Source organism: Egretta garzetta, unplaced genomic scaffold (genome assembly GCF_000687185.1).
Source record: "Egretta garzetta isolate BGI_Z169 unplaced genomic scaffold, ASM68718v1 scaffold46, whole genome shotgun sequence".
NCBI classification, from domain to species: domain Eukaryota; kingdom Metazoa; phylum Chordata; class Aves; order Pelecaniformes; family Ardeidae; genus Egretta; species Egretta garzetta.
Window position 1 is genome coordinate 8,412,239 of NW_009260268.1, and position 24,125 is coordinate 8,436,363.

Sequence of the window (24,125 nt, forward strand, 5' to 3'; positions counted from 1 at the left end):
AGAAATTTCCTAATCTTTGTCTCTAGTTTGGTCTTTTCTGGGTCTTCATTTGCTTGTTTTGTGCACTGTGGGGTGGTTTTGGTTTCGGTTTTTTTTGGTTGGTTGGTTTGGTTTTGGTTTGGTTTGGTTTTAACTTCTTTTCTCTGTGGAACTTATATACGAAGCCAGATGCTAATTTGCCACATCTATTTTTCTCTGTGGTGGAGTGATACTAGTTGGCTTGCTATATTGCTAAAGCAAAAGCTTTCAGCAAGTCCAGACAAAAGTTCCACCTATGCTGCAGGTCTTGCTTCTGAATTTATACATCCATCTGCATCTAGGTTAGATTCCTTTCCAGATAAAACTCGTACATTTCTTCAGATTTCTCCATGATACTAAACTTGTTCCGTTACCATAAGATCCTACTCCCAAGGGTATCACTATAGCTTTTCTAAGTGGTATATTTGGAAGGTAGACAGTCTGAGAGAGATTCAAATCGCAGCTAAAGACGCAGAATTTAAGCGTCAGCAGGGTAGGAATCTGAGGTAAATGTCTTCATCTGTGAATTGAATCGTATCTTCTGTGTTACCAGTCAACAATGAACTCCACTGAGAACCTTAATCAGAAGAGACATTTCCAGAAGCTGAGAGCCCAAATCTGTTTTTATCCTGCTTCTGCAGCTTTCCTGCCCCTTGTCCCACTGTCAAGGGCAAGGAGACAAGCAATTTCCTAAATGGATAACACAAAAATCCTGAGAGCTGGGGTAAGCCATCATCCTGTGCTATCATCACAGTGGATGCTTGTTGTTCAGAAATCTGCAAATGTAGTTCACTGATCTACCAAGTAGTAGCAGGGTTCAAAATTATAATTTTCTGGTCATCAGGCTATAATATTTTACTCTTGTTTTTCTACCCAGTAGTAACCAGTAGTAGCTGTTTTGTAGATGAATCCTGTGTGGTTTTTAAAATTTTGTACATTCTTTCATTAAATCTTTCTCAGATAAAGCATGATTATATGAAAAGCTGATACTTTTTGCAAAGATAACTTCAGCATATTTGTACTCTCTAGCTGAAGCAGATAATATGAGAAACAGTCACTTTGGTAAAAATAGATATTTTTCTTTTAGTCCTCCCTATGTTATAGTGTTGAATTCACTCCCAATCAGTGTTGAATTAGTTTTATAAATATGTAAAACTTTTTTTTTAACATTCCTTTTCCAAGAAAGTTTCTAAGTACTCTGGTTGCTCGTATCATTTATTTCAGTCATCTCTCAAATTGTGATGAATTCAATTATTTATCTCAAAAAGTTTAATTTGCATTCAGAAACCTTTTAACAGTCTAATTCAGTACACTGTGAATAATATTATATAATATTTTCTAGTCACAACACGTTATATTTGAAGTCCATAGAAAACTGCTAAAAGCATCTGGAAAAACAACTTGTACCTTTCTTATAAAGTTGGGGGGGAGGGGAGGAGGAAAAAAAAGGAAACTTGAAAACTAACTTCTGAATAATAAATATATAGAGAGAATATAAGTAAAAATATTCAAGTTAGCTTTTAATTTATATTAATAAACCACCAAAAATGTTCAAAATACCTACAGAGTAGAAACAAATTTCAGAATGACTGTGTCTAATGTCTACAGAGAATATTACCGGTAAGAAAGACAAAACTGAAACGCTTTTCTTTTTAAATCTTCACAAAACAAGATACATAACGGTTAGTAAAAAAGGTCATAGGGTAAAATCAGGAAGAGAAAAGGTAAGGAGCCATTAACTGACATGGATGCTTTCATTTTATTCAGTTGCAGTGCCAGTTCAGTTCACCTCAGAATGATAAAGCAGGCAGCAGAAAGGTACATGCACGACTAGCAGTTATTTTAGAGAGTATGTGGATGAGAGATAAGCAGGTCAAACATCAGATCTGTTTTTAAGAAGAGAAAAAAGCAAGGTTGTAGAGATTTACAAGTAAGTAATTTTCAGCAGAATTTCTGGGAAATTTTTAGAACGTTCAATAGAAAAGTCAGACTAAAGGTCTGACAAAAAGGAAATTTATAATGATAAATAGAAATAGTTTTAGAGAGGAATTAATGACCTTATGATCTGCAAGATGATAAATTTCCCAAGGAGAAATGCAACATTCCTCTTCTATCTTTGAGTTTCATCTATGTAATGAAGAAATTTCTTACTCACCTTACTGTCCTTTGTATGTTCTTGCTGTTTGATTTTAATGTGCTGTTCATTAAGCACAGCATGTAGTATTGTTCTGTCTGTTTTTAAACTCTCATTTCTTTTCAGTAGAATATGCTGCAAGTAATATACTTCTGTTACTTAGTAGGCCACTTTGGATTTTCATAAAACACATAGTGGCCAAACAACGTGACGGTAACCTTATAGCTTAACTCAGCTAACCAAGACAATGGAAACTTCCCCACTGATTTTGTATGGAAATGAAATGCACAGACTGCTTCAGTGAGCCTTAGCTTCCAAAAGGTGTATGATCAGCTTTATGAATGATTTCAGTTGTAAAAACTAATCACATCACAGAAAACTAAAAATTCCAAGCTTGAGAATAATGCTGAAAAGCTGGAAAATTCTCTTAGGATTTAGCACTATTTGGTTGCATTCACCACGAGGAAGAAATATTGGTAAACTTTCTATTCTCATTCTCACTTTGGAGTACTACAAAATACATTAGATTTATAATTAATTCATTTGCATGAGCTGGACATTTGAGCTTGTCAGTGAAAGCTAAGTTGATAAAGGCAGCTATAAGAAGAATTTAACTTGGTGTGGCTATTTACTGATGTCACAAAAAAAGATTACTGGACAATAAAGGAAAACATTCATAGGATATATAATGCAATAAGGCTGTAAAAAAATTAATATCTAATTATAATTTAATCTCTTTATTATTTACTTTATATTATTTATTTAAAATACATTTATATTATATATTATTTATATATGTTTTTAATATAATTAAAATATTATGAGAAAAATCAATCTGTTAAGAAACTCATTATACTTGCCGCAAGCCTCAACTCTACAATCTAGCTCATGTTTGGCATAAACTAACCTTAATGAGATTATAAATAGAACAAAACATAGTCTGAAGTCTTACACACACATTTGGGTGCCTGTCATATATTCCTATGGCTTGCTTAGCTTTCTTATCTTAGGACCCATATAAGTGATTAAGACACTATACCTAAAGTTACAACCTGTCAGCTGAGCCACAGGAGCTGACAATGCACATGGTTTTAGGAGCAAAATAAATGTGTTAACTTCAAGCTCAAGCAACCTTCAGGAAGCACATTTTACTTTCATCCATCCATGTATATTGCTCATAGCTGATGAAACCTATGGACAGCTGTATCAGATAAGACCAAAGGTCTGTTTACCCATGTAATTTCTCAAAGACTCCAGTAGAAAATACCATGTGATAGCGATAGCAAGAGGAAAAGCACAGGTTTGCTCTTGTGCAGTTGTGGCCTTGTATAGCAGTAATATGGAGAGCGCGGTCTGCTGCAACTTTTATACAACTTATATATTTTCATACCTGGGTTCCACGATCAAGATGCACCAGGAAGGCAGACTGTGAGGGAAAGATGTGTTGCAAAGGCAATGGGCAATATTTTAGGTGTGTCTTTTCATCAAGTTCTAAAAATAAAATCTGCCCAGGAGGGTAGAATTTTCCTGTGAACTTGCATTTGACCAAGTCCTAAACCCGTAATACCACTTTTATGGATACTAGTGGGTCTGTAGATCATGAAGAAGGAAGAGCCATGCTACCGCCATACCTATTGTCTGATTCAGATGATTCTACTTCATTTTCTTTGTTCATATATATTTATCTTATATAAATGCGTGGCTTATCTCTATGCTAATAATCTGTATTGACAGCTGGTATTCTTCACTGTAGTCTGATGCTAAAAAAGTTAACAAATATGTGCACTGCTGCTTCTGGCCTAGAAATTGCTCCAGATTCCCTTGTCTGAGTAGCTAATCATCCAGACCAGGAAACCGCGAGGGTCACCCTCTTCTAAAAGTAGTAGTTTTCTGACATCTCCGTAGCATGACCATCAACCATTGATGGACCCAGCTAGGGATTTTTTTAACTGCTACTTTCACTCTTTTTTGGTATAGTGAAGATGGTCCTTTCCCTTCCTCAGCAAACAGAACACAGAATATGTTCTGATTGCCATGGATGTTTTCTTGTGTACATGTCTTGCGCTCAGATGAATGCTCTCTTCATTCAAATTTCTCAGTGCTTCTATGCAAGCTGGTATGAGTCCTTCATTTTCATTATTGCATTTGCATTCACTGAAAAATTTCTGAGATGTCTGGTGGCCAAAATAATATAATACCTAACATTTCTATGAATATTAACGAAATTTTATCTAGGAGTATATTTCACAAATATTGATTTTTAGACCTGGCAGGGACTTGAATCTTTATTAAAAATGTTTTATCTCTTTTTATTTCCAATCTCAGAAGCATCAACACATTCTTATAAAAGTAACTTTCTTTGTCATCCAAAAATACCCTGCATTTAATAAATGTTTAAATAACCCATTTTTCATTGAAGAATCGGAAGACATTACATTGAATTTGATTATGTTTTGCATTTTCAAAGACCATAAGTTCATGGTAATTCCCTTTGAATTCTAGGCCATATATTTAAATTAAAGTGGTTGATTTCTTATCTATTTCTATGTATGAATTTTCTGTCTGCCAGGTGGACGTATAAGGTGATTTAGAAACCAGACACATCTGGTAGTGTTCATCTAGATCTGATATAAGCAAACAAAATGTATTTATCAACAGAAAAGAAAAAAAAAATTCTTGTGTATTTAGTATTGTTGATAGTTACTGTTCCTCATGAATCTCATTTTCAACTTACATTTTAGTAAGTTGAGAACGAATGGAAATGTGTTGTAGGTGGCTGGAAACAGACCAGAAGACAAAGCAAAGCAAATGTTACTTTCACCCTGTTTTTAATGTTTGCGTTACTTTCATTGTTGTTAATAGGAGTGGGAGTGGAGGGCTTTACTGCCAAGAAAGAAAGAACATATGATGATCTTCATATAGAGGGTTAAAGCCCCAAAGATATTTTGTCTGCTAAATGAGTACTGAGCAGTATTAGATATTCTTAAAAGTCTAAAAGCTAAGTCTAAAGTAATGTTTGGATGGAAACTGTTGCAATTAGGGAAATTATGACTTTTAGTTTCTCTATCTTGCCTCCACAGTAATTACTTTCTACATCACTACGTATGTTCACAAATATCATACAAGCATTATTACCTCTATTATATAATTTTATGTAAAATTGGAAGGGAGATGAACTTTGTGGAAAATACTGAGGGGGAAAAAAAAAGCACTTCAAACCTGAATATCTTTTCCCACAGCAAAAAACATGATACAGTGCATTATAAAGCAAAATATGCATAACCACGGAATTAGTTGAGAAGATGTTCAATCTGCTAGTATGGGAAATCCAAAGTGGCCAGCAAGCTGTAACGACTGTACGTGCTCTGCAGAAAGTGAAAAAAATCCACTATGTGCTACCCAGGATGAGCAGCAATTTCCACAGTAATAAACTTTGTAGTAATGCCAACACCCCCCCCCCATCCAGACTACCTATGCACAGTTATCACATAAAGAAAATTTGATCTCATCTCTTAATAACAACCACCACCACCACCAATTTACGCTTCCATTATGTGATTATGGTATTATACAAATCAAGATTTTTAACTGATCAGCATTAAATTTTATTTGGTAAATGAACTGTTTACCCTTCCATCTTTAAAACTGTATCCTTATAATCATATATGAACCTTGAAAGACTGATGAGTTCTTGGTAGTATTTATTATAATTCCGTGTAGTGGTTATAAATTGTTTTCCTGAACAATAAAAAAACAGTGGAAGGCATCATTGACTTTAAAAAGCAAAATGTTAAAAGCTTGCATTCTTCATGGTGGTTATGCTATTACTTAATAAGTAAGTCAAGCTAGACACTATAAAAACTCAAAGTAGACACAGTTCTTGCTTGAAATTTAACCTCTATTAGTGTTTATCTAGGTTACAATACTACAGTTTTCTGTATCCATACTGTATGTACTGCCCAACATTTTCATTTAACACATTTTCACTATAGCTAAAATGAATAATTTTATGTTGTGTACCATTTTTAATATAGCTGGTTTAATGGTAGTTTTGATTATTCAGCTGCTGTACAACAAGCATGTGTTAGAAACCATCATTATATATGACTTGTGGGTGAATATGAAATGTATATTTTTCATCAATATACTTTACTTACTATACTTTAAATGAATGGAATTTCACAGAAACTTAATAATTTAATTCATTATTGTACAACTGAATTCACAAGTAAATAGTTTTCCTGGACACAAGATGACAAGGGAGTTTGCTATGGACAACCTTTGGTTCTGGTTAAAGCTATTAAGAAGCTGACTGCCTCTCTAGTATGAAGTAGTTTAGTAGTGTAGTATAAGGCAGCACAGCTAGAAAACTTTTCAGATAGCCATGTGTTTGGTGGAAATTACCTTTCCAAACAGAATTTCCAAGATAGACCTTCCTGCATGTTTCTCTGGACTGAAGTTTGCGTTGTTCGAGCAGATATGATCTGCTGAAAATAATCATAGTGGGTACTGTGATTGCTCTAGTTTGAGCTAAAAATTTCAAAAGATTTGTTTTGTTCATGCATGATGTTCTAAGCGGTGATTCTCATGACTTTTTTTAGTAGTTCTATTGAAGTTTCAGACATTTTATCAGATGTGCATGTTTGTAGTGTTTTTGGAATGCAGCAATTTGCATTGCAGCTAAGAAGATAGCACACTAATACATTGCACGTGCAACTGCTTACTCTTATTTCAACTGGGAAATGAAAATGTAGTGAAACGGAATTCCATTTTGATAGCATTGATTACTCTGGAGACAGTTTAACTTTTGAAAGGTGTTTTCATAGCATTCACCGTTCTACGTCAGAGGCAAATGTAACGTATTATGTTCTATTAGTAACTCTCAGGTGGTTTGAATGCACTAACCACCATTTCAGCAATAAGTGAGCAATACTAGGTGATGCACTGTTAAGTCCTGACTGCAACATAAAGTAAAAGCCCATTTCTTTTATACTAAAAAAGTAGAGTTATATCCTGTAATGATATTTTGGACTAGCTGAATTCTAGGTGTACTTGTAGACAATGTGATGTTGAAGAGACAGAAATGCTGAGAATCTAAAATATATACATTTCTTTGTAGAAGCTCCAGATCATTTTTCTGTAAGTCATTCTTCATGAAAAGCTATATTATCCTAAATACAACGCAAGTTTTAAAAGGCTGTTATTGAAACATGGGCTGTCACTTGCAATGATATATATAGTAAGAATGTGGCAGGTCTTTTTTCTCTTTGATTTCTCTCACGTTTTCTGTTAAGCCCTTTTCTTTACAGAGCTAACGACTTTCACGTGTGCAGATTAACAGCATCACAGTAGTTACAATGCCACTTACTTTTAGGAAGCTAAGCAATCATCAGCACTCAAATAAAGATGAAACTAGCTCATATGAAGTTATTTGTGATTATCGTTTGGTTTTCTGACCCATAACTATGGTTGCAGGACAAGGACAGGTCCAACCTTCCATCCTTTTTCAGCTTTACCTTCCTGTCTCTGCAGGATGCTGCTGCTTTTGTCACGCAGGCAGCACACTGTGATGGACTCCTTGCTCTGCAACCCATCACTGTTAAAAAGCAAGTCTCCTGGGCCATGACAATAAGCACTGGCTGTATTGTATTATTTTTTTTTTTTACAATCAGCTGGATGGAGTGTTTTGTTTTTCATAGAATCATAGATTAGTTTCTGTTGGAAGGGACCTTTAAATGTCATCTAGTCCAACTCAGGGGGGGTTGCAGGGGCAATGAGCAGGGACATCCTCAATTAGATCAGGTTGCTCTGAGCCCCATCCAATCTGACCTTGAATGTTTCCAGGGATGGGGCATCTACCATGTCACTGGACAACCTGTTCTAGTGTTTCACCACCATTATTGTAAAGAATTCTTCCCTTATATCTAGTCTAAATCTACCTTCTTTTAGATTAAAACCATTACCCCTATCCTATTGCAACAGGCCCTACTAAAATGTATGTCCTCTTTGTTATGCTCTCATTACCTCTTTGTTATGCTCTCATTACCTCTCCCCATAAATGAGCACAGTATTTTTACAAACAGCTCTCAAGGCAATGCTTCACATAAAGCAGAATGTGCTCGGTCTACTGGGTTTATTACCTGTTATAGGACAAATATCCTGACTGACCTTTATCTAGATGATGTAGGAGGGATTTTCAGCTTTTTGTCCTCAGATTATTTCCCCAAAACTTGACTGAAGTATGGTCTCTGCCTATTGAAGTGAGATTCAAGAGCTCTTCCTCCTCCTCCGTGCTGCAGTTTTCCTCCAAGGGAAATGCAAGCACTCAGGCAGGGTGCCCAGCAGGCACACCAGTACGGGTGATGCCACACCAGTCCAGCACGTGCAGGGGGACCAGATACTGAGGACCATGAATGAACTTACTGGTAGGAACTGTCTGCATTTTACGGACTGGTGGCACCTGTATGTCTTGTGCAACGTCCTTTCCTTCTGCAAAAGGGAAATAAGAATACTGTGCCTCATGTATAGTGGTGTTTAAAGTGTGCAATCTTCTTGATTATTGTGATAGTCTACCAAGTGCTATATTTGATAATATGTTTTAGTATGCAAGAGTTTCACATAGAACATGATAGAAGTTGTTAAGCAACCTGAAACCATGACCTTACTGTTTTAAAATGAATGAAAACTAGACTTGTGGAGAAAAATAAGTTTACAATTCCAAGAAGAGCTATGAGATTTTGAAATCAAACTTGTGACTAAAACAAGAAAAATGATTGCTTCGAATTTTTACTCAAAGGAATACATTTTAGGTAAATTTGAATATGGCTTTCATAATTTTTGTACTAAATTAATACCTTTTAATTGCATGCCTTTTAAATATTTCAAAATGGAGAACAAACATTTCCAAACCAAAATTAAACACTATTCCAAAAGTGTATCAAAATGGAATGCTTTGATAGCATGGGAATTTTTTTCAATTCTGAAAAAAAATGTCAACAGAAGCAGGAAGAAAATACGTACCAGTGAATAAGAGCTTAGGCATTATAAAAGGCTTATGTAAAATGTAAATGGTTTCTCTGTTTACCATACTAAGGTTATTTGGTTTTTTGAACCTTTCAGTGTACAATTTTGCTATGACAAACTAAACAACTTAGTAACAGACCTGTTGTATTCCCCTCTACAGCACATGGTGGCAAAATATCAATGGTACACAGAGTGTGCACAATTGTTTTTCCAACTGTATTGAAATGACTAAATAGCAGCGTACATTCTTATTTCAAATATGAAGCTGCCACTTATTTTGTCATCAATAATTTTAGCAATGACTTTGATGTTATCTCAGACATCTTCCTTCAAACCACAAGGTTTGGAAGCACCTATGTTCAACAAGAAAGCATTGAACTTTTGAGCCTCTAAAGGTCTTCCCATTCTGAACCATGAGAAGCATTCTAGAATAAATATTTTTGTGCAGTGGTATCTAAAGAGGATCACACCTTGGGTTTTCTGTTGTGAATAGTGTTTGCTCATGACTACCATATATCATTTCGAGCACTGAATAATGGCTGTGTGTAAATTATCAGTGGATCATATAATTTTCAAGTGTCATCTATAAAAGGTCATCTATAATTTCTGCAAGTATTTTAAACTAGTCTATAATTTATATTTTCTCCCTCTTACAAATTAATTAAATAGTAATATTATCTATTTTATTACAGTTCCTACAGTAATCTGAGTTATGTGGTCATCCCAATCTCATAGAGAAACTGGATATATTCAACAACAGTATGCCTTATTTTGCAGTGGAATCATTTTGCAAAACAACGTATAAGCTTAACATACTTGAAACTAAGAAGTAAAATTGAAAAAAAAATTGATAAATTGACCTTCTAATTTCCTCTTGTGTTTCTGTCACTGGACAGATACACAACAGTCTGTTGAACTCACCAGAGGCCTGGTAATGCCTAGATCTCTAGGTTTCATAAAATAAGTATTCATATAACAAATAAATATAAATATGTATTTAACAGCTTTTTAAAAAGATATTGTTACCTGTGATTGGCCAAAAGAATGGAGTATCCTTCCCAACTGTATTGCTAGCATGCATCGCTATCTAAATGCTAGTATTTTAAAGAAATAGTTCTGATGTCCATGAGGGCAACATTATCAGGGACACCACGACTGACATTTGGGAGAGTATTTAAGAGTAATGGGTGAACGCAGTAAGACATCTATGTGAGAATATATATTGTAATTAGACTTTGTTATACCTTTTATTAGTGAGCATCCTGGATCATTTGTGAGATGTAGCATTTATCCCATGGCTAACATTAGGTTATCTGAAATCCGTCCCTGTCTGTCTTTACAAAAATTTAGTATTTTTTCAAAGCAAAGCCAACAACCTGATTATCACATTTAAAATAAGTTTATTTGTACAGAGAGTGGAAGAAAATACCATTTTATAATTTTACAACAGAATAAACGTTTAACTTCAAGAAAATGCGGCATCACAACATTTTTTGTAATTCCTTTTCATTTTCTTTTTACATTCATGAATTAAAAATAACTAGAAATTTTTCACAGTACAGATGTAAGTTCATCTGAAAGTAAGAAGAATTGTTGTTTTAATTTTATAGCTGATTCTGCAAAGTAAGGTCTGCTATGGCAGTTACTCATCAAAAATTAGTTATCACAGCTTTTATATTTCTTATTATATATTTTGATAACGTACATTTTGCATATTAACCTGAAAAGTTCCACATTATGGAAGCAGGTATTTTTTTTCTAAACCGATAAACCAGATTGATAAACTGAAATTATATACATGGATTTCTTTGTCCATAATGCCTTCCCCATAATTTTTACCCATGTAGATTCATGGGGCATTCCAAGTGTACTTTAGAAATCAGGGTAGGGAACAATAAGAAAATTATCAGATAATTATTTCCTGAAATCTTGTCATTTCCCTTACTGATGGTTGTGCTATGCGCAGTTCTTTGCTTTTGAACACCATATTTAGAACTAAAGTTTTGCTTTCACTTATTGGTTAAATAAAATGAAAAACAAATAGCAGAGAAAACACTGAGGAATAAGTATAAGACCTGTAAATTGAAAAGCATAGTAAATTTAACAGAGTTTTGGTATCTGCAGACTTTTAATTGTACTGTTAGATGCAATTCCATGGGTCTGTTTGATCTCAGAATTATTTTAGGATTTTGGAGATATGAGACATTTGGGAGTTTTGTTTCACAGAATATGAAATAAACTGCGATATCTCAGTTCATCATTTTGTTTGCTTTGTTGTTGTGTTGTTGTTGTTGTTTTGTCATTCCACTGTTCAAGTTTTCAGTAGAACTGAATGAAAAATACCCTTTTCTGCTGTGTTGATTTTTTTATCTCTGTGAAATAGGCTCCTATTTTACCTTTTTTTCTATTGGCAAGAAACTGAGCAAACCTCAGAAAGCTCTGTCTGAATTGGCATTTCAAGATCTCAGAGTTTAAGTACATTCTAAATTCTTGTGTTGACTTCCACACATAACACTGAATTAGATGTTTTTCATAGTTACTTTAAATTCTGTCCTGATATGTAATAATGAAAGAATTTAACAATATTTCATAATACCAATTACCTACCAGGCTTAAAGAAAGCCAGGTCTTTTATAAAAGCCTCATATATTCGATTTGTTTTGGATATTCCATATATGGTAATGATTAGTTTTATTCTTACAAAATATCTTAAATGAAACATTCACTGCCTTGATTTCAGGAGCTGATGCTGTGGAGGCCCAGTGCAAGAGATTTGAAGTGAGAGCAAGTGAAGGTGGAAAAGTGTTGTTTTCTGCAGATGAAGATGAGATTGTCATTGGAGCAGATAGACTGAAAGTAACAGGTATGGGAATAAGATTTCTAAATGGTTGTAAACTATTTTTTTAAATACTATTTGAATAATTACTATTAGAATAATTAATTTACCAGTCTTCTACAAAGTTTTCATCCACTGGAGAGGCAAAAGTCTTCTCATCATCAGTGACTGCTTCATCAACCAAAAGATATTGCATAATTTAGAAATCAATTCCTCTAAAAGCAGATTTGAATTTAAACTCTGCAAGATCAGCTATGGTACAAATCACCCTTACCACAGTGATTTGGCTTTTATACATTATCATCAGACATTGTTTTGTGGTATCTATGACACCTGTTTAGGAAATGCCCCTTCACAATGATAAAAACTATTGTTATATACTATGACTATACTATGGCCTTTGCTTTTTCTGTATACAAAGTATCAAGTCTAACTTCCATGTGAATTAGGGGTATGTACTCTGCTTTACTTTGGGAGGCTCAGCTGAAGTGTAGTAAGTGGAAACCTTGTCTTGAACATTTGTTCAATAAAATAAGAAAAATAATTCTTATTGGTATTTTACCATCAATGTTGAACACATATATATCAGTAACTCATTTGATATTAGAAATGTGTTAGGTTGTAAAAAAAAAAATTGGTTACCCAAGTGTGCTTTACGTAAATGCTTTAACTTTGACTGCTTAATAAAACCTTACCTGAATTTAGGCTGGACTTGAGCTATCCACTCATAATCTAGAATAAGATGCAAAACTTGCAGTCAGGGATGTTTAGCTTTAGGTCAGTCTATAAATGGGGATGCCTTCTTTACAGAGTTTGAAATCAGCCTAGTAGTTTGAAATTTCAATTGTGTAGAAAGTATAAGATGGTTTTCTCATTTATGATGATTATGATAATATATCCCTTTTTGGTCTGTAAAACCAAGAAATTTATTCCCGGCAACTTTAAACCTTTATTTTATTTTTTTTAAAAAAGGTAGTTCTACTTCCATGTAATGCCAGAGATAGTATTAATGTACAAGATATAGTATTAAAACACATCTAGGAATTCCAGAGTCGAGCTATGACTGAACTTTTTTCATAAGCCTCAAGATCATTGCTTGCCAGTATATGTGGGATAGCTTTTCTTCCTCTTTCATTCATATCTGACCTGTATCTATCGTCTCTAGCCAAGCAATCTGTTTTAATACTGATAAACCAAAAGAAAAGGGCTTTACAAGCAGGCAGTTTAGAGATATTGCAATATCCAATATAATACACGAAATTGTATCAGTTCACCATATTTGGGGGTAGAAGAGGGAGACATCAGTGTTTTTGTTGAGCAGCAATTCTTCATAGATAGTAATTGTACAAGACCTTTACCATAGTAAAGCTTAAGACAATAACTGAAATATCATGAGAAGAAAAAAGATAATCATACTGAATCCTGCTAAGGTTCAAACTTCATCAGAATATTATATACTGAGAAAGTTAATCTTAACAATACAATAGATACAGGAGATTTCAAAGCATCTATCATAACTTATAAAAAAACCCCATCTAACAAATGGCACTAAGATTAGATTTCCTGCCGTTAAGAAATGTAATCATAAGACATCATGGTAATTCTTTTTATCAGACTCCAGAAGCAAAGCACTGCTCAACTGCCTTTAACTTCAAAGTAGCTTGAGTTCCTGTAGCTCCTGTTGACATCATGCTATAGAAGGCAGTAGAAGTAATGAAAATTTATTCAGTGATGCTTAGCATGGTATATAAGATTGTTCCCTGTGAAAAGAACAGGATTGTCTGCTTAATTCTAGAAATACATCTGACTGTAGGTGTATTTATATTAAGATACCCCACCCAAATTAAAAAAAAAAAAAGAAAAAAAAAAGAAAAAAAAAAGAAAAAAAAGTAGAGGCTAGGAAAACTTAAGTTAATGCTGCTTTGACATATTCATCTGAATTCTAGGGATTACTGCATACCTGTTGAGTCCTACCAGAGAATCTCACTACTAGAGTAGTTTGCACAAGTTACTGGCTTTCCTTCTGTGGCTAAAATGAAAAATTTAGGATTGAATTTTGAAATAAATTCTTTCATTGAACTGGAAAAATTATTTTAAGTTTAAAACAATAAAAAAGCATTTACTTTAAATACTTGTATGTACACACACAAAAAATGATTAAGGCAGCATTTAAATATCACAAAGAAAATATGCACATTGAAGGATTTGTCAGGTTTCAAGTGTTGTCATTTAGGTCATGAAATAAAATGCAAATTATGTTACATTAAATAGCCTAATGTCTAACATTTTGGGCAGTTTCTTTAGAAAAGCATGTTAAGGTGTTTTGTAATTGTAATTTGAAAGAGTAATTTACTTTTTAAAATCACTTGAAAAATATTGTCTTTTGTGTTTATTCAAAAGTAATTTAATGAAGTTGGGATCATTCTTTCTAATCTCTGGATAGTCATCGTCTCTTGAAATGAGAATTCATTAGTAAACTATCGTATAACGAGGCTATAAAAGGCTAGTTTCAAAATTTTATGCCTTAAATCCCAAGGGCCCACTTTAAGTTAACCCTTCTGTCATCTTGTTAGAGAACAAAAATATTACCCCACAGAATTTAGATTTCCAAATGAATGAGCATTTCTGAAAGGCTTAGACAGAATAACCTCATATCCCAATTTCTGTATCTCTAAAAGGCTTTTTGCAGCATAAGTACTAATCTGCAGCCAAATAATAAAGCTATAATTAGGTATCTATGCTTTACTGTTGACTTCAGTCTAAAGCTGAAATTATTTAACATAGATTTCCCAATGAAGACTAGTTGTATGATCCATGCATTCTCAAACGTATTTAAAAAAAAAAATATCTCCCAAAGGGTAAAAAAAAATAAAATAATCTATCTTCATGGAAAAATAAAATAACAAAATCTTTCCTTCATAAAGTAGCTCTTTGAATTCTCTCCAAAGATTGTATGATACCTTTAAATTCTTCAGCAAACACATGAAAGGTGATGAGTCCCTGTGAGTTGCATCAGTCAAACTGCATTACTCTATATGACATGATATGACTGATGAAACCTGGCAAGGCATCATAATGTCAAGCATCAACCAGAAATTTTTTTTAGTGTATTTTTGGGAAGCCTGTGTTTTGATAATCGTAGTGCCTTGGGGTGAATACAGAAAAGGAGTTATGGAAGAACAGAGAAAACAAAAAATTAATATCAAAAATCAAAAATAAGCTGTGCTTATTTGGAGATGAAACTCTCACATGTAGTTACTTAAGTGCAGTGCTACAATGAAAACCTGATTTTATTTTCTTGCTTAGCTGTGAATAGTGTCTCTTTGGAAACACTTCACTGTGACTGGGTCCAAGAAATGATGCGGTTTGGTAATCAATTTTCTAAAGCAAGCCCATTTCATGGGCATTTATAAACCCCTATGCCAATGTGGGATTTATTTTACATTATTTTTTCTCAATTCAGAAGAAAGCTTTTGTAATGCACAGTTTTAAAAAGCTGTCTATTGTAAGACAGTATAAGAAATTATTGATTAATAAAAACTTGGAAGATTAAGTTTACAACTTCTCGTTGAGTATTTTTGTAGCATTTTATTTGTAATTTTTTTTATAGGCAGCTATTCCAGGGAGAAAGGTATAGTAGAAACAGGCTAGTAATCCAGCTGTCTATAGATTCCCCAGATAAGAAAAATATGGGGTCAGAAGTTTTGGTTTAGAGATCCTGCAGCTATATATTTCCCTATTAAGAGTTTCTCACTTAAAAATTAGGCAGTTGGCTGATTTAATTTAGACTTCTTATTCTTCCTTCCATCGTTACTTTTGCTTTTTCTTTTAACTGTGTTAGCTCTTTTCTACTTTATCGTTCAAGGAAAGAAGAAAAAAGATTCAACTTTTGCTTTGTTAGAGCTATTAGAATCGTAGCTGACTGTTGACCCTTTGCTGTATCACTTTTTCTAAATAACCTAGACTAGATTGTTTGGAAAATATTACTTTATGGAATATCACCTTTATGGAGAACTAATTTATTTTGTTTCCTATTACTTTCTTAACTGCTGGCTTATTTTCTCTCATCCCTTATTGCTGCATATCTGAGTGGTATAATCTGGTTTAGCATAGGACCTGAAGTCCTTTCTGGCTAAAACTGAATTTTGTTAAAATGATAATTAATACATTAACAGTAATATTTTTCCTCTAAAAATAAATAAGAAGCTAATTTAAAACTTGTCAGTTAATGTTTTACCAAGATTTTAGTAATATTTCTATAGAGTTCAACTGCTTACATAATTTATTGAAATACAAACCTTTTCATATATATGGAGCTCCATGTCTGTATTGCGTGAGCTGAAGACGACTTTGTTTCCGTATTTCAAACATGGTAATAGATTTTGTTGTGGGAATTGCAACTGTAATAAGACTTGCACATGGTTGCTAGCAGTAGGAGGAGAAACAAAAAGAGGCATAAAAACTCAGCAGAACATTATGATCTCCTATGAGCCTTCTTCCTTGTCAAATAGTAAAGTTATGTAGAAAGGCAGAAATTGGAAGACAGGAGATAGCATACTTCAGTTTCAATGGAAATTTTCTCAGATTAGTAGCAGGACAAGTGTAGGTCAAATCTACTTTGACACCAGAACAGTGTCGGGCAAAAATCTGTGAAGGGGATGCAAGTATCTTTTTCATCACACTAAAGTATATGTTTAGAGTGGGCTCAGTATGGCTTTGATCAAAGCCATTTACTTCACTAGATGAAAGATGAGAGCCTTGATGTATCAAGGAAATTTCAGAAGATGCCCACACGCTTATATTCCAATAATATTCTAATAATATCAAGAATTAACATGCAGAAGAGTGCATCAGTACCACAGTTTTGATTTTAAGATTATGCTGTAGGACTGTGAGTCTGCAGGTAATTGAAATATAGAAAGGTCTTCCAGAGTAGTTAAAAGGAAATGATAAAGTAGAAATATGGCTTATGGCTATAAAAAGGAAACATGACAGAAATATGAGGAAATATATGTGAATTGCAAATTAGGTTGGAAAAGTAGAAATAAAATATTTATAACAAGTACTGAAATGTAGAAAAATAAATGATTATTTGATGTATGTTGTTATTACAGTAGGCGTATATCTAGTGCCTTCAGAAACTGAAAAAGAATTTCAGTATTAATGGGAAAGAAGGTCTTGGATTTGCCACGTTCAGTTGGTGGACTGTCATTCAGGACAGATGGAGTTTGGAGAGTGAAGTGGCACAAGATGAAGGGAAGCACTTAATCACTTTAAGCTGGTTTATGCAGCCAAATTATGTGACCACAGTAAAACTGCTGTATTTGATGCTGTAAAAAGTTAAACCTTTAAGTCGATATGCCAGACCCTCAGTACCCTGAACACTGAATGAGTCAGAATTCTTTTATCATCACCTGTGAGTAACAAAAATGCATTACATATCTAGAATTTCCGTGTTTCCTCAGTAATGACTACTTTAATATGTACCCCAAAATGTACTGAATGAATAAGGTTTCTGATAAGCTTATTTAGATCCCAAGGAAGCGCTTAATGTCCGGACTTGTCTGTATGAGAGCTCTGATTGAAAGATAATATTATTGCAGGAGTCTAACCACTTGGCAACAGAGCAACCTGTCAGAGCATTACTCTTGAGGTACAACTAGAGCTGATTACAAGCTCTGATTATATGTGAGCTCCAAGCTGTCTGCAAATTGGAAGTTTTATAGGCAGGCTAAAAGTGGTGAGACTAAATAAATAACTTGCTTATCCAGGACATTGCACAAATAGATTTTTACCTTCTAGGTAAGGGTAGAATGCAGCCAGCCAGCTCAGCTTACAACCAGTGTGTATTTACATCAGCCTGCAGGTGACTATGTAAATTGTTGGAGGACTACATTGACCAAAGGGTAATAAGAGTTTGTTTGCAAAAGAAAGATTTTGATTGTTGGCACTTGAAAAAAACCATGCCAAGGAACAGAATGATTGGTCTCAGGAACGTATGCAAAGAGAAAGAAGCCTTGATAAAAGAAGGTTTTCTGAAAAGGGAATAGATCCAAAAGCAGACAAATGTGCAAGGAGTTCTTCAATTTCTTACAGCCATTCCACTGAAAAATACTCAACAATGCTGTTCCAGAGACAGACACATAGAAGGAGCCAGCATATAATCAGGCAGGAGAAAGGAAAATGCCACTCTTCTCATGTTTAGGTAGAGGAAACATCCTCTACCTAGAGAGTCAACCTCTCTATAGTCCATGCTTTCTGAATGACTCACTTTCCATATTAAACTTTTTTTTTTCCTTTTTTTATGATAACATCAGTTATAAGGGAAGACAGATTTTAATCCTTTCCTCTCCTTCTGGGCTGTAATCTATTCAATTGTCTTAAATAATGTTTTTGTTTTTCAACTGATTCTGTAGTTGTCTGAGCTCTTTCTTTGCAGAACACAGCCAGCAGCTTCCCAAAGTTAGTGAAGACACTGCTTTGTTCTGGTACAGGGAAGTATTGATCCAGAGACTGATTCTAACTTCCAGATTGAATCTGTTTTTCACAAGAAACCTTTGACACCAAGATTAAATTATTGGATACTTGTGACCAATGTAAGAATGAATATTTATAGGAAAACCTGCCAATATGTGCATCATATTCCCAATCATATTCCACATTCCCTGTTGGAGGACTGTGCAGAGTCCAGAGATGCAATTTAAAGTAGTTCTAGTTTTAAAGAGGGTCGGAATTGCATGATATCAGGCAAATCCACACAGCCAATGTAAGGGTCAAAGTCCAGTGAGAAATTACCCCATCATTAGTAAGCTGATACAACTCTTAAACCAAACCAAACCAAACCAAACCAGCTTGTTCAGAAAACACACACTAAACATTCAGAGGGTTTTGATACAGGAACTGGATATGAATTAGGTTCAGATTTTGTAGTAAAATTCTAACTCTTAAAACCTGAGCTAAGCCTAACACTCACATGCCCTCAGGCTTTGGTAGTTTTGAAAAGGCACATTTTAATTACAGCAGTCACACTCATCTCTATTTTTAAGACATAGCTACTCACAGGAGGAAAAGGTGAATCACAAAGGAGCTCCATCATTCTCTCTTTTTTTTTTTTTTTTTTTGCTTTAACTTACTTGCTTGTGATTTATTTCTGCCTGAAAACAAAAGTCTATTGTTGGAGGTAAGGGTCAGGCTGCAAAGCACCATGGGATTTAGGTTCAATGAAAAGAGTATTGGCACCAAATATTCATCCTATAATGATGATATTACAGGCCAAAAATATCTTGCTTTGAGCAGTATTATCATTAGGTGCTGGAAGAGGATTCTCATTAGGTGCTGGAAGAGGATATCATTGGGACATCAATTTGTAAAGCCTCCAGAATAGGAAGAATACTATTACATTTTTAGGAAATATTGCAGGCATCTGACTTTTCCCAAACAATATAGAGATGTACCTCTTACTGTGAGCCAGGTAATACATGTCAGAACTGCACTTTGTTTTCTTTGAATCCTACCTGAAACCACTACAAAGTGGGGGTTTTTATTTTTATCCGATCTTAAGGCATATTTTTTCCCAACTTTCAGTACAGGCTAATGTGTTTAGTAGCCTCAAACTGCATATATAAGAATATGTCATGACATACATCGTACTTTCAAAACTTATGTGCATGAATGGGAATATCTTGACTCTAAATTTAGGTCGAAAGTAGCAGAAAGAATAGATACAGAAATCCTCACAGGGAGGTACTGTTTGAGTCTATGGCAGCCACAGTTTGAAATAAAGCTTTACTCAGAGGAAAAGTTAGCAGATTTCCACCAGTAACATCTTGGACTTAACTGTTATACGTAGATCTATTTATAAAGCAGGTGTGCAGTCAAAGCTGTGAAAAACATACATTCAAATAATTTCTGCTCTGCAATACATCTCAAAGCTTATTCATAGCAGACTCCTATAAGCTAGGAATAATTTCACCCACAGGAAGCAACGCCAGAAAAAAAATGATCACCCACAAAAATATGGCCTGCAGCCTTCAGCCTATGTTGTGAATTTAAATTCCTATCCTCATTGTGGCTAATGATGAATTTACATTTCATAGTGTCTGACAGCATTAAATTCAGCACACCAAGGCCCAGACATAATAAGCCATCATTTTGGACCTGGAATATCATCAATGTATATAGGCCTTTGAATTCAAAGTATAGAACAATGTGGCTTGTACTTCAGAAAGTAGAGATGTATGTGTGTACAAAGATTAAAAAGTGTAGATAGAAATGTGTAAGAATTCAGAATGGGTAATGTAAATTCCAGAAGGAAGAGTGGCAAAAATCAACATATATTCTGTAAAAGAAATGAAAGTATATGTGGTAAGAATCATTTCATAAAAAGAGAATGAAGCAGAAAACCTCAATTTCCAGGCAGAAATGGATCCATCTGAAGAATGTATAACTGCTCTGAGATTCAAAGTGCAAATGGATTTATACTTCATGGGTAGTGATGAAAGTGCAAAGAGTCTGTGTGGTAGTGTTGACCACCAAACCAAAAAGATTACAGAAGTGAAGCTTTTTATAAACAAAAAGAATCATCTAATGCACAGGGCCTGGTGACAGCATTTTAGAATGTTTGGGGACCTCATGTTTCTTTTAACTACAGATATCTGTTAGGAAAAAAACCCAAAAGATCAAGATGCAGACTGTAGAAAAGATTTATACATTATAAGGATGACACAGTGTTGAAAAAGTAATGCAAGAATTGTTGCTGATCAGTGGGGAGGAACTGGGAATGTGGAGGTGGAAGGAAATCTGAAAGAGAGGGCAACCACCATGTAATGAGAACATCCGCAGTTTGAAAGTAACGGGGAAACAAAAAAGCAAAACAAAATCAAATTGACTTCCAGAGTTCAATTTTAAAACCTCAGAGAATTCATAAGTAAGACTCACAGGAGTCCTCAGAAAGACTTAGGAGGGGGTTTGGGTCACAAGCTAAGAGCATCATGTGATGCAAGCAAGTCAAATATGAAGCCAGAATGTGTAAACAGGAGTAGAGCCTGCAGACAATCTCTATTCAACACTGGCAAGGTTGTCTCCAAAGTGCATGGCCCAGTTTGATGTACCATTGTTCAGTAAACAACTGGATAGAATCCAGAGCCATGAGTTTGTCTAGTTGTCCAGAAGCGTGATCTCTAAGAGAGAAAAAGATGGTGCTGTTTATCTTAAAGAAAAAAATATCGAAGAGAGTCTGATGTCAGTCTTGAGGCCTTGAGAAAGAGTCTGTTGAAAAACAAGGGATGCTCTCTGTCATTTTTTTTTTTTTTAAAGAAGAAAAAGACTTTTTAGTGGAAAAATAGTGAAACACTGGAATAGTTTGGCTATAGAGAATGTAGAATTTCCTTCATTTTCTTCTACAGAGCAGATTATACCAACATCTGTTGAAGATGAGCTGGTTGATCCTGATTTGGTTTTGAACTTAATGATCACAGCAAGGAATGAGCCTCAGAGGAGATCAGATACTTCCTTTTTATCTCTAGTCACAAGCCAACTAATGTAAATTCAATAAAATTTGTTCTTTCTAACCTTAGAAGTAATGTCCTACTCTTTGCAGCTGTCGCTATTATCGACAGGCACACTTCTTATAAGCTTCTGCTTGTTGAGAGGAAGCCCTCGCTGTATTAATTTTATTTTTAATGTTGCATGTACCTGTATTATTCACATAGGAATGTTTATTATTTAAAATAGTTTTGAATAATTTTAAATATTTCATATTAATATTGTATTCTAATACTTTATGACTAACTAATATTTATCAGAACAATCAGTGACTAAAGCAAACCTACCTCACACTTGAATTTATACCAGAAACTATAAAAAGTTTCTTTTTATAAAAAACACAATATTTTTTATGGGAAAATAATTTAAAGTTGATAAATGTAATATACATATTATTTACTAAGACCTTACAGAAAATGTGAAAATAGTAGATTATGTGAGGTTTTAATGTAAAACACTTAGCAAGACTAGATGGAGATTGCAGACAATTCAACAAGATCAATCAGGATTCAGCAGTATCTAGAAGGTGCCAGTGTAACAATATACTGTTATTGCTCTACATGCAACACTGATAGAAGAGTCAGAATTCTGGCAGAAATTTACACTAGAATAATTCTTACTAATGTGTTAGATAACAGTCCTTTTCACTGTAGTTTTATTTATATTCTTTAAGGGGTTTTTTTTTAGCTATAATACAACATTTAGTATGAAAAAACAGGTGGGTAGTGTGACCAAAAAAAAAAAAAAAAAGATCAGTGTATGCATTTGCATCTAGCTCTCCATTAGTACCCTTAACGACTCATGAAACCTATCAATTACAAAACTCATTTTGACTTTTGCATAAAAGTGATTTTGTGCCAGCTAAGACTAAGCTTCCTATTTTCTCTTTTACAAAGTAAAATAAAAAAAATAGCAAATAATTCTATTCCTTTCTTAAGATTTTCCTTTTCATTAAGTAGAGGAACAGTGAAGTCTCTCTGTAAATCCTGAGCAAGTCATAGCACAATGAGGCATTATGAGAGACATGGCATATCCCTCTGCTATAAAAGGAAGGGCATGCATCCCCAACCAAGGTCCAGCAAGTAGTGTTTGTACAGCCATAGAACCAGCACCTACTTTCTTGGCGTTTCCTGCTGTCTTTCAGCACGTGCTTTCAGAAGCAGGCAAGCCATTTACCAGCTTTACTGTCTGCACTTCTTCACATACACTTAACAACTTTGCTCTGGCTTATTCCAGGGAAGTCCTTTGGAATTCTCATCCCTTCCACATGGCTGTTGACCAGTCACAAGTTGACCATTTCTGTCAACCAGTGACTGGTCAACACCTTTATTTCTTTACCCTGTAAATATTTTTCTTTCTTGGGAGACCTGTCATTAAGATGAGCACAAGTCTTTCAGATAGAGTAGAACTTCATTATGTACTACCACTCCTATTCAAAATTCTTCCATCTACCAGCCAAACCAGTTTTTCCCAGCAGACACTTCTCCAGGGGGAAGCCACCTTTTTCTGAGATCTGATCATCAGACAAGAATTTCAAGGTAAGTCTAAACAGTATATTGTATGTGGATGCAAATAAGTTTTCCCCTTACTTGAAACCTAACTAGGCACAATCTAGCATGAACACTCTTGAAACTGCTGTACACCCTACTCTGACTGAATTTGCCTTGACTCTCAGCAGCTATGTGATGCTGTTTTTATGCCTGGTCAGATATTCTTGGCTTAGAAACATATCCTCCATAGACTTTCTTCTCCTGCTTTGTCTTCTGTTGTAAGCAATCCCTGATGCTTTTCAAATGGGCTTCCCAGATCAGAGAGAGCATCATTCTTGGTGAATCCCTCTCAATTTCTTCAGGCTAGTCTCATTCTTTAATGAATTAATTTCTTCCTCTTTCCTCTTTCTTAGACTTTAATTCTGAAATTTGGGTGTCATCTGGTTATTTAGGTTCAGATAAATTGAACACAACAGGGACAGTAATGTTATAGTCATAGGACTATATAGACATAGGGCCCCTTGCGGCCTAGCCTCTCCAAATGTATGAATATCACCAGGCTCAGACAAGTTTCTAGGAACAGAACTAATACATTTTTTAAAAGTTGTGTTAAGCAGTTCTACTGTAGAAATGGGTGACTTTTCAGTTGTGAAGCACCTGTGAACAAATTGTATTTCTCTTGTATTTAACTGTTTGAATTTCAGTAAATAATTTGTGATGGTGATTTGATCATGATTACTTTTCTGTGACTTGTTAGGATTTGAAATCCAAGCTCTTTTGATGTACATCAGAAGTAACTTTGTTTCATTACTGGATAAACTTAATCCTTGGGATTTAGTTGCCTGTGCAATACTTGTAATTAAAATACCAAGATTTATTTTGCCATACTAATTTTCAAAACATTGTGATAGCAAACATACTTGCCAGTAAATTCATTCTACAGAAAATTTACTGAAAGCGAATATAAAACAGATGATGATTCTTCTTCATCCTCGCCAGTCCTTATCAACTGAACTAGTAGCCTGGAGCTTGAAATCAGTGTAAGGTTTGCCTTTTAATTGTATAGGATCAAGAAAGAGAC

The 24,125-nt window shown here is 34.5% G+C and overlaps 1 protein-coding gene across 2 annotated transcripts in view; it reads left to right on the forward strand.

Moving 5' to 3' along the window:
• SGCZ (sarcoglycan zeta) overlaps nt 1-24,125 on the forward strand; it is a 216,193-nt gene that overhangs the window by 154,110 nt on the left and 37,958 nt on the right. The window contains exon 5 of one of the 2 annotated variants that reach the window (XM_009642435.2): nt 11,916-12,038. The exons of the other annotated variant lie outside the window; for it this stretch is intronic. Coding sequence (XP_009640730.1) covers nt 11,916-12,038 — 123 coding nt within the window. The remainder of the gene's footprint in view (nt 1-11,915; nt 12,039-24,125) is intronic. 2 annotated transcript variants of the gene reach the window in all.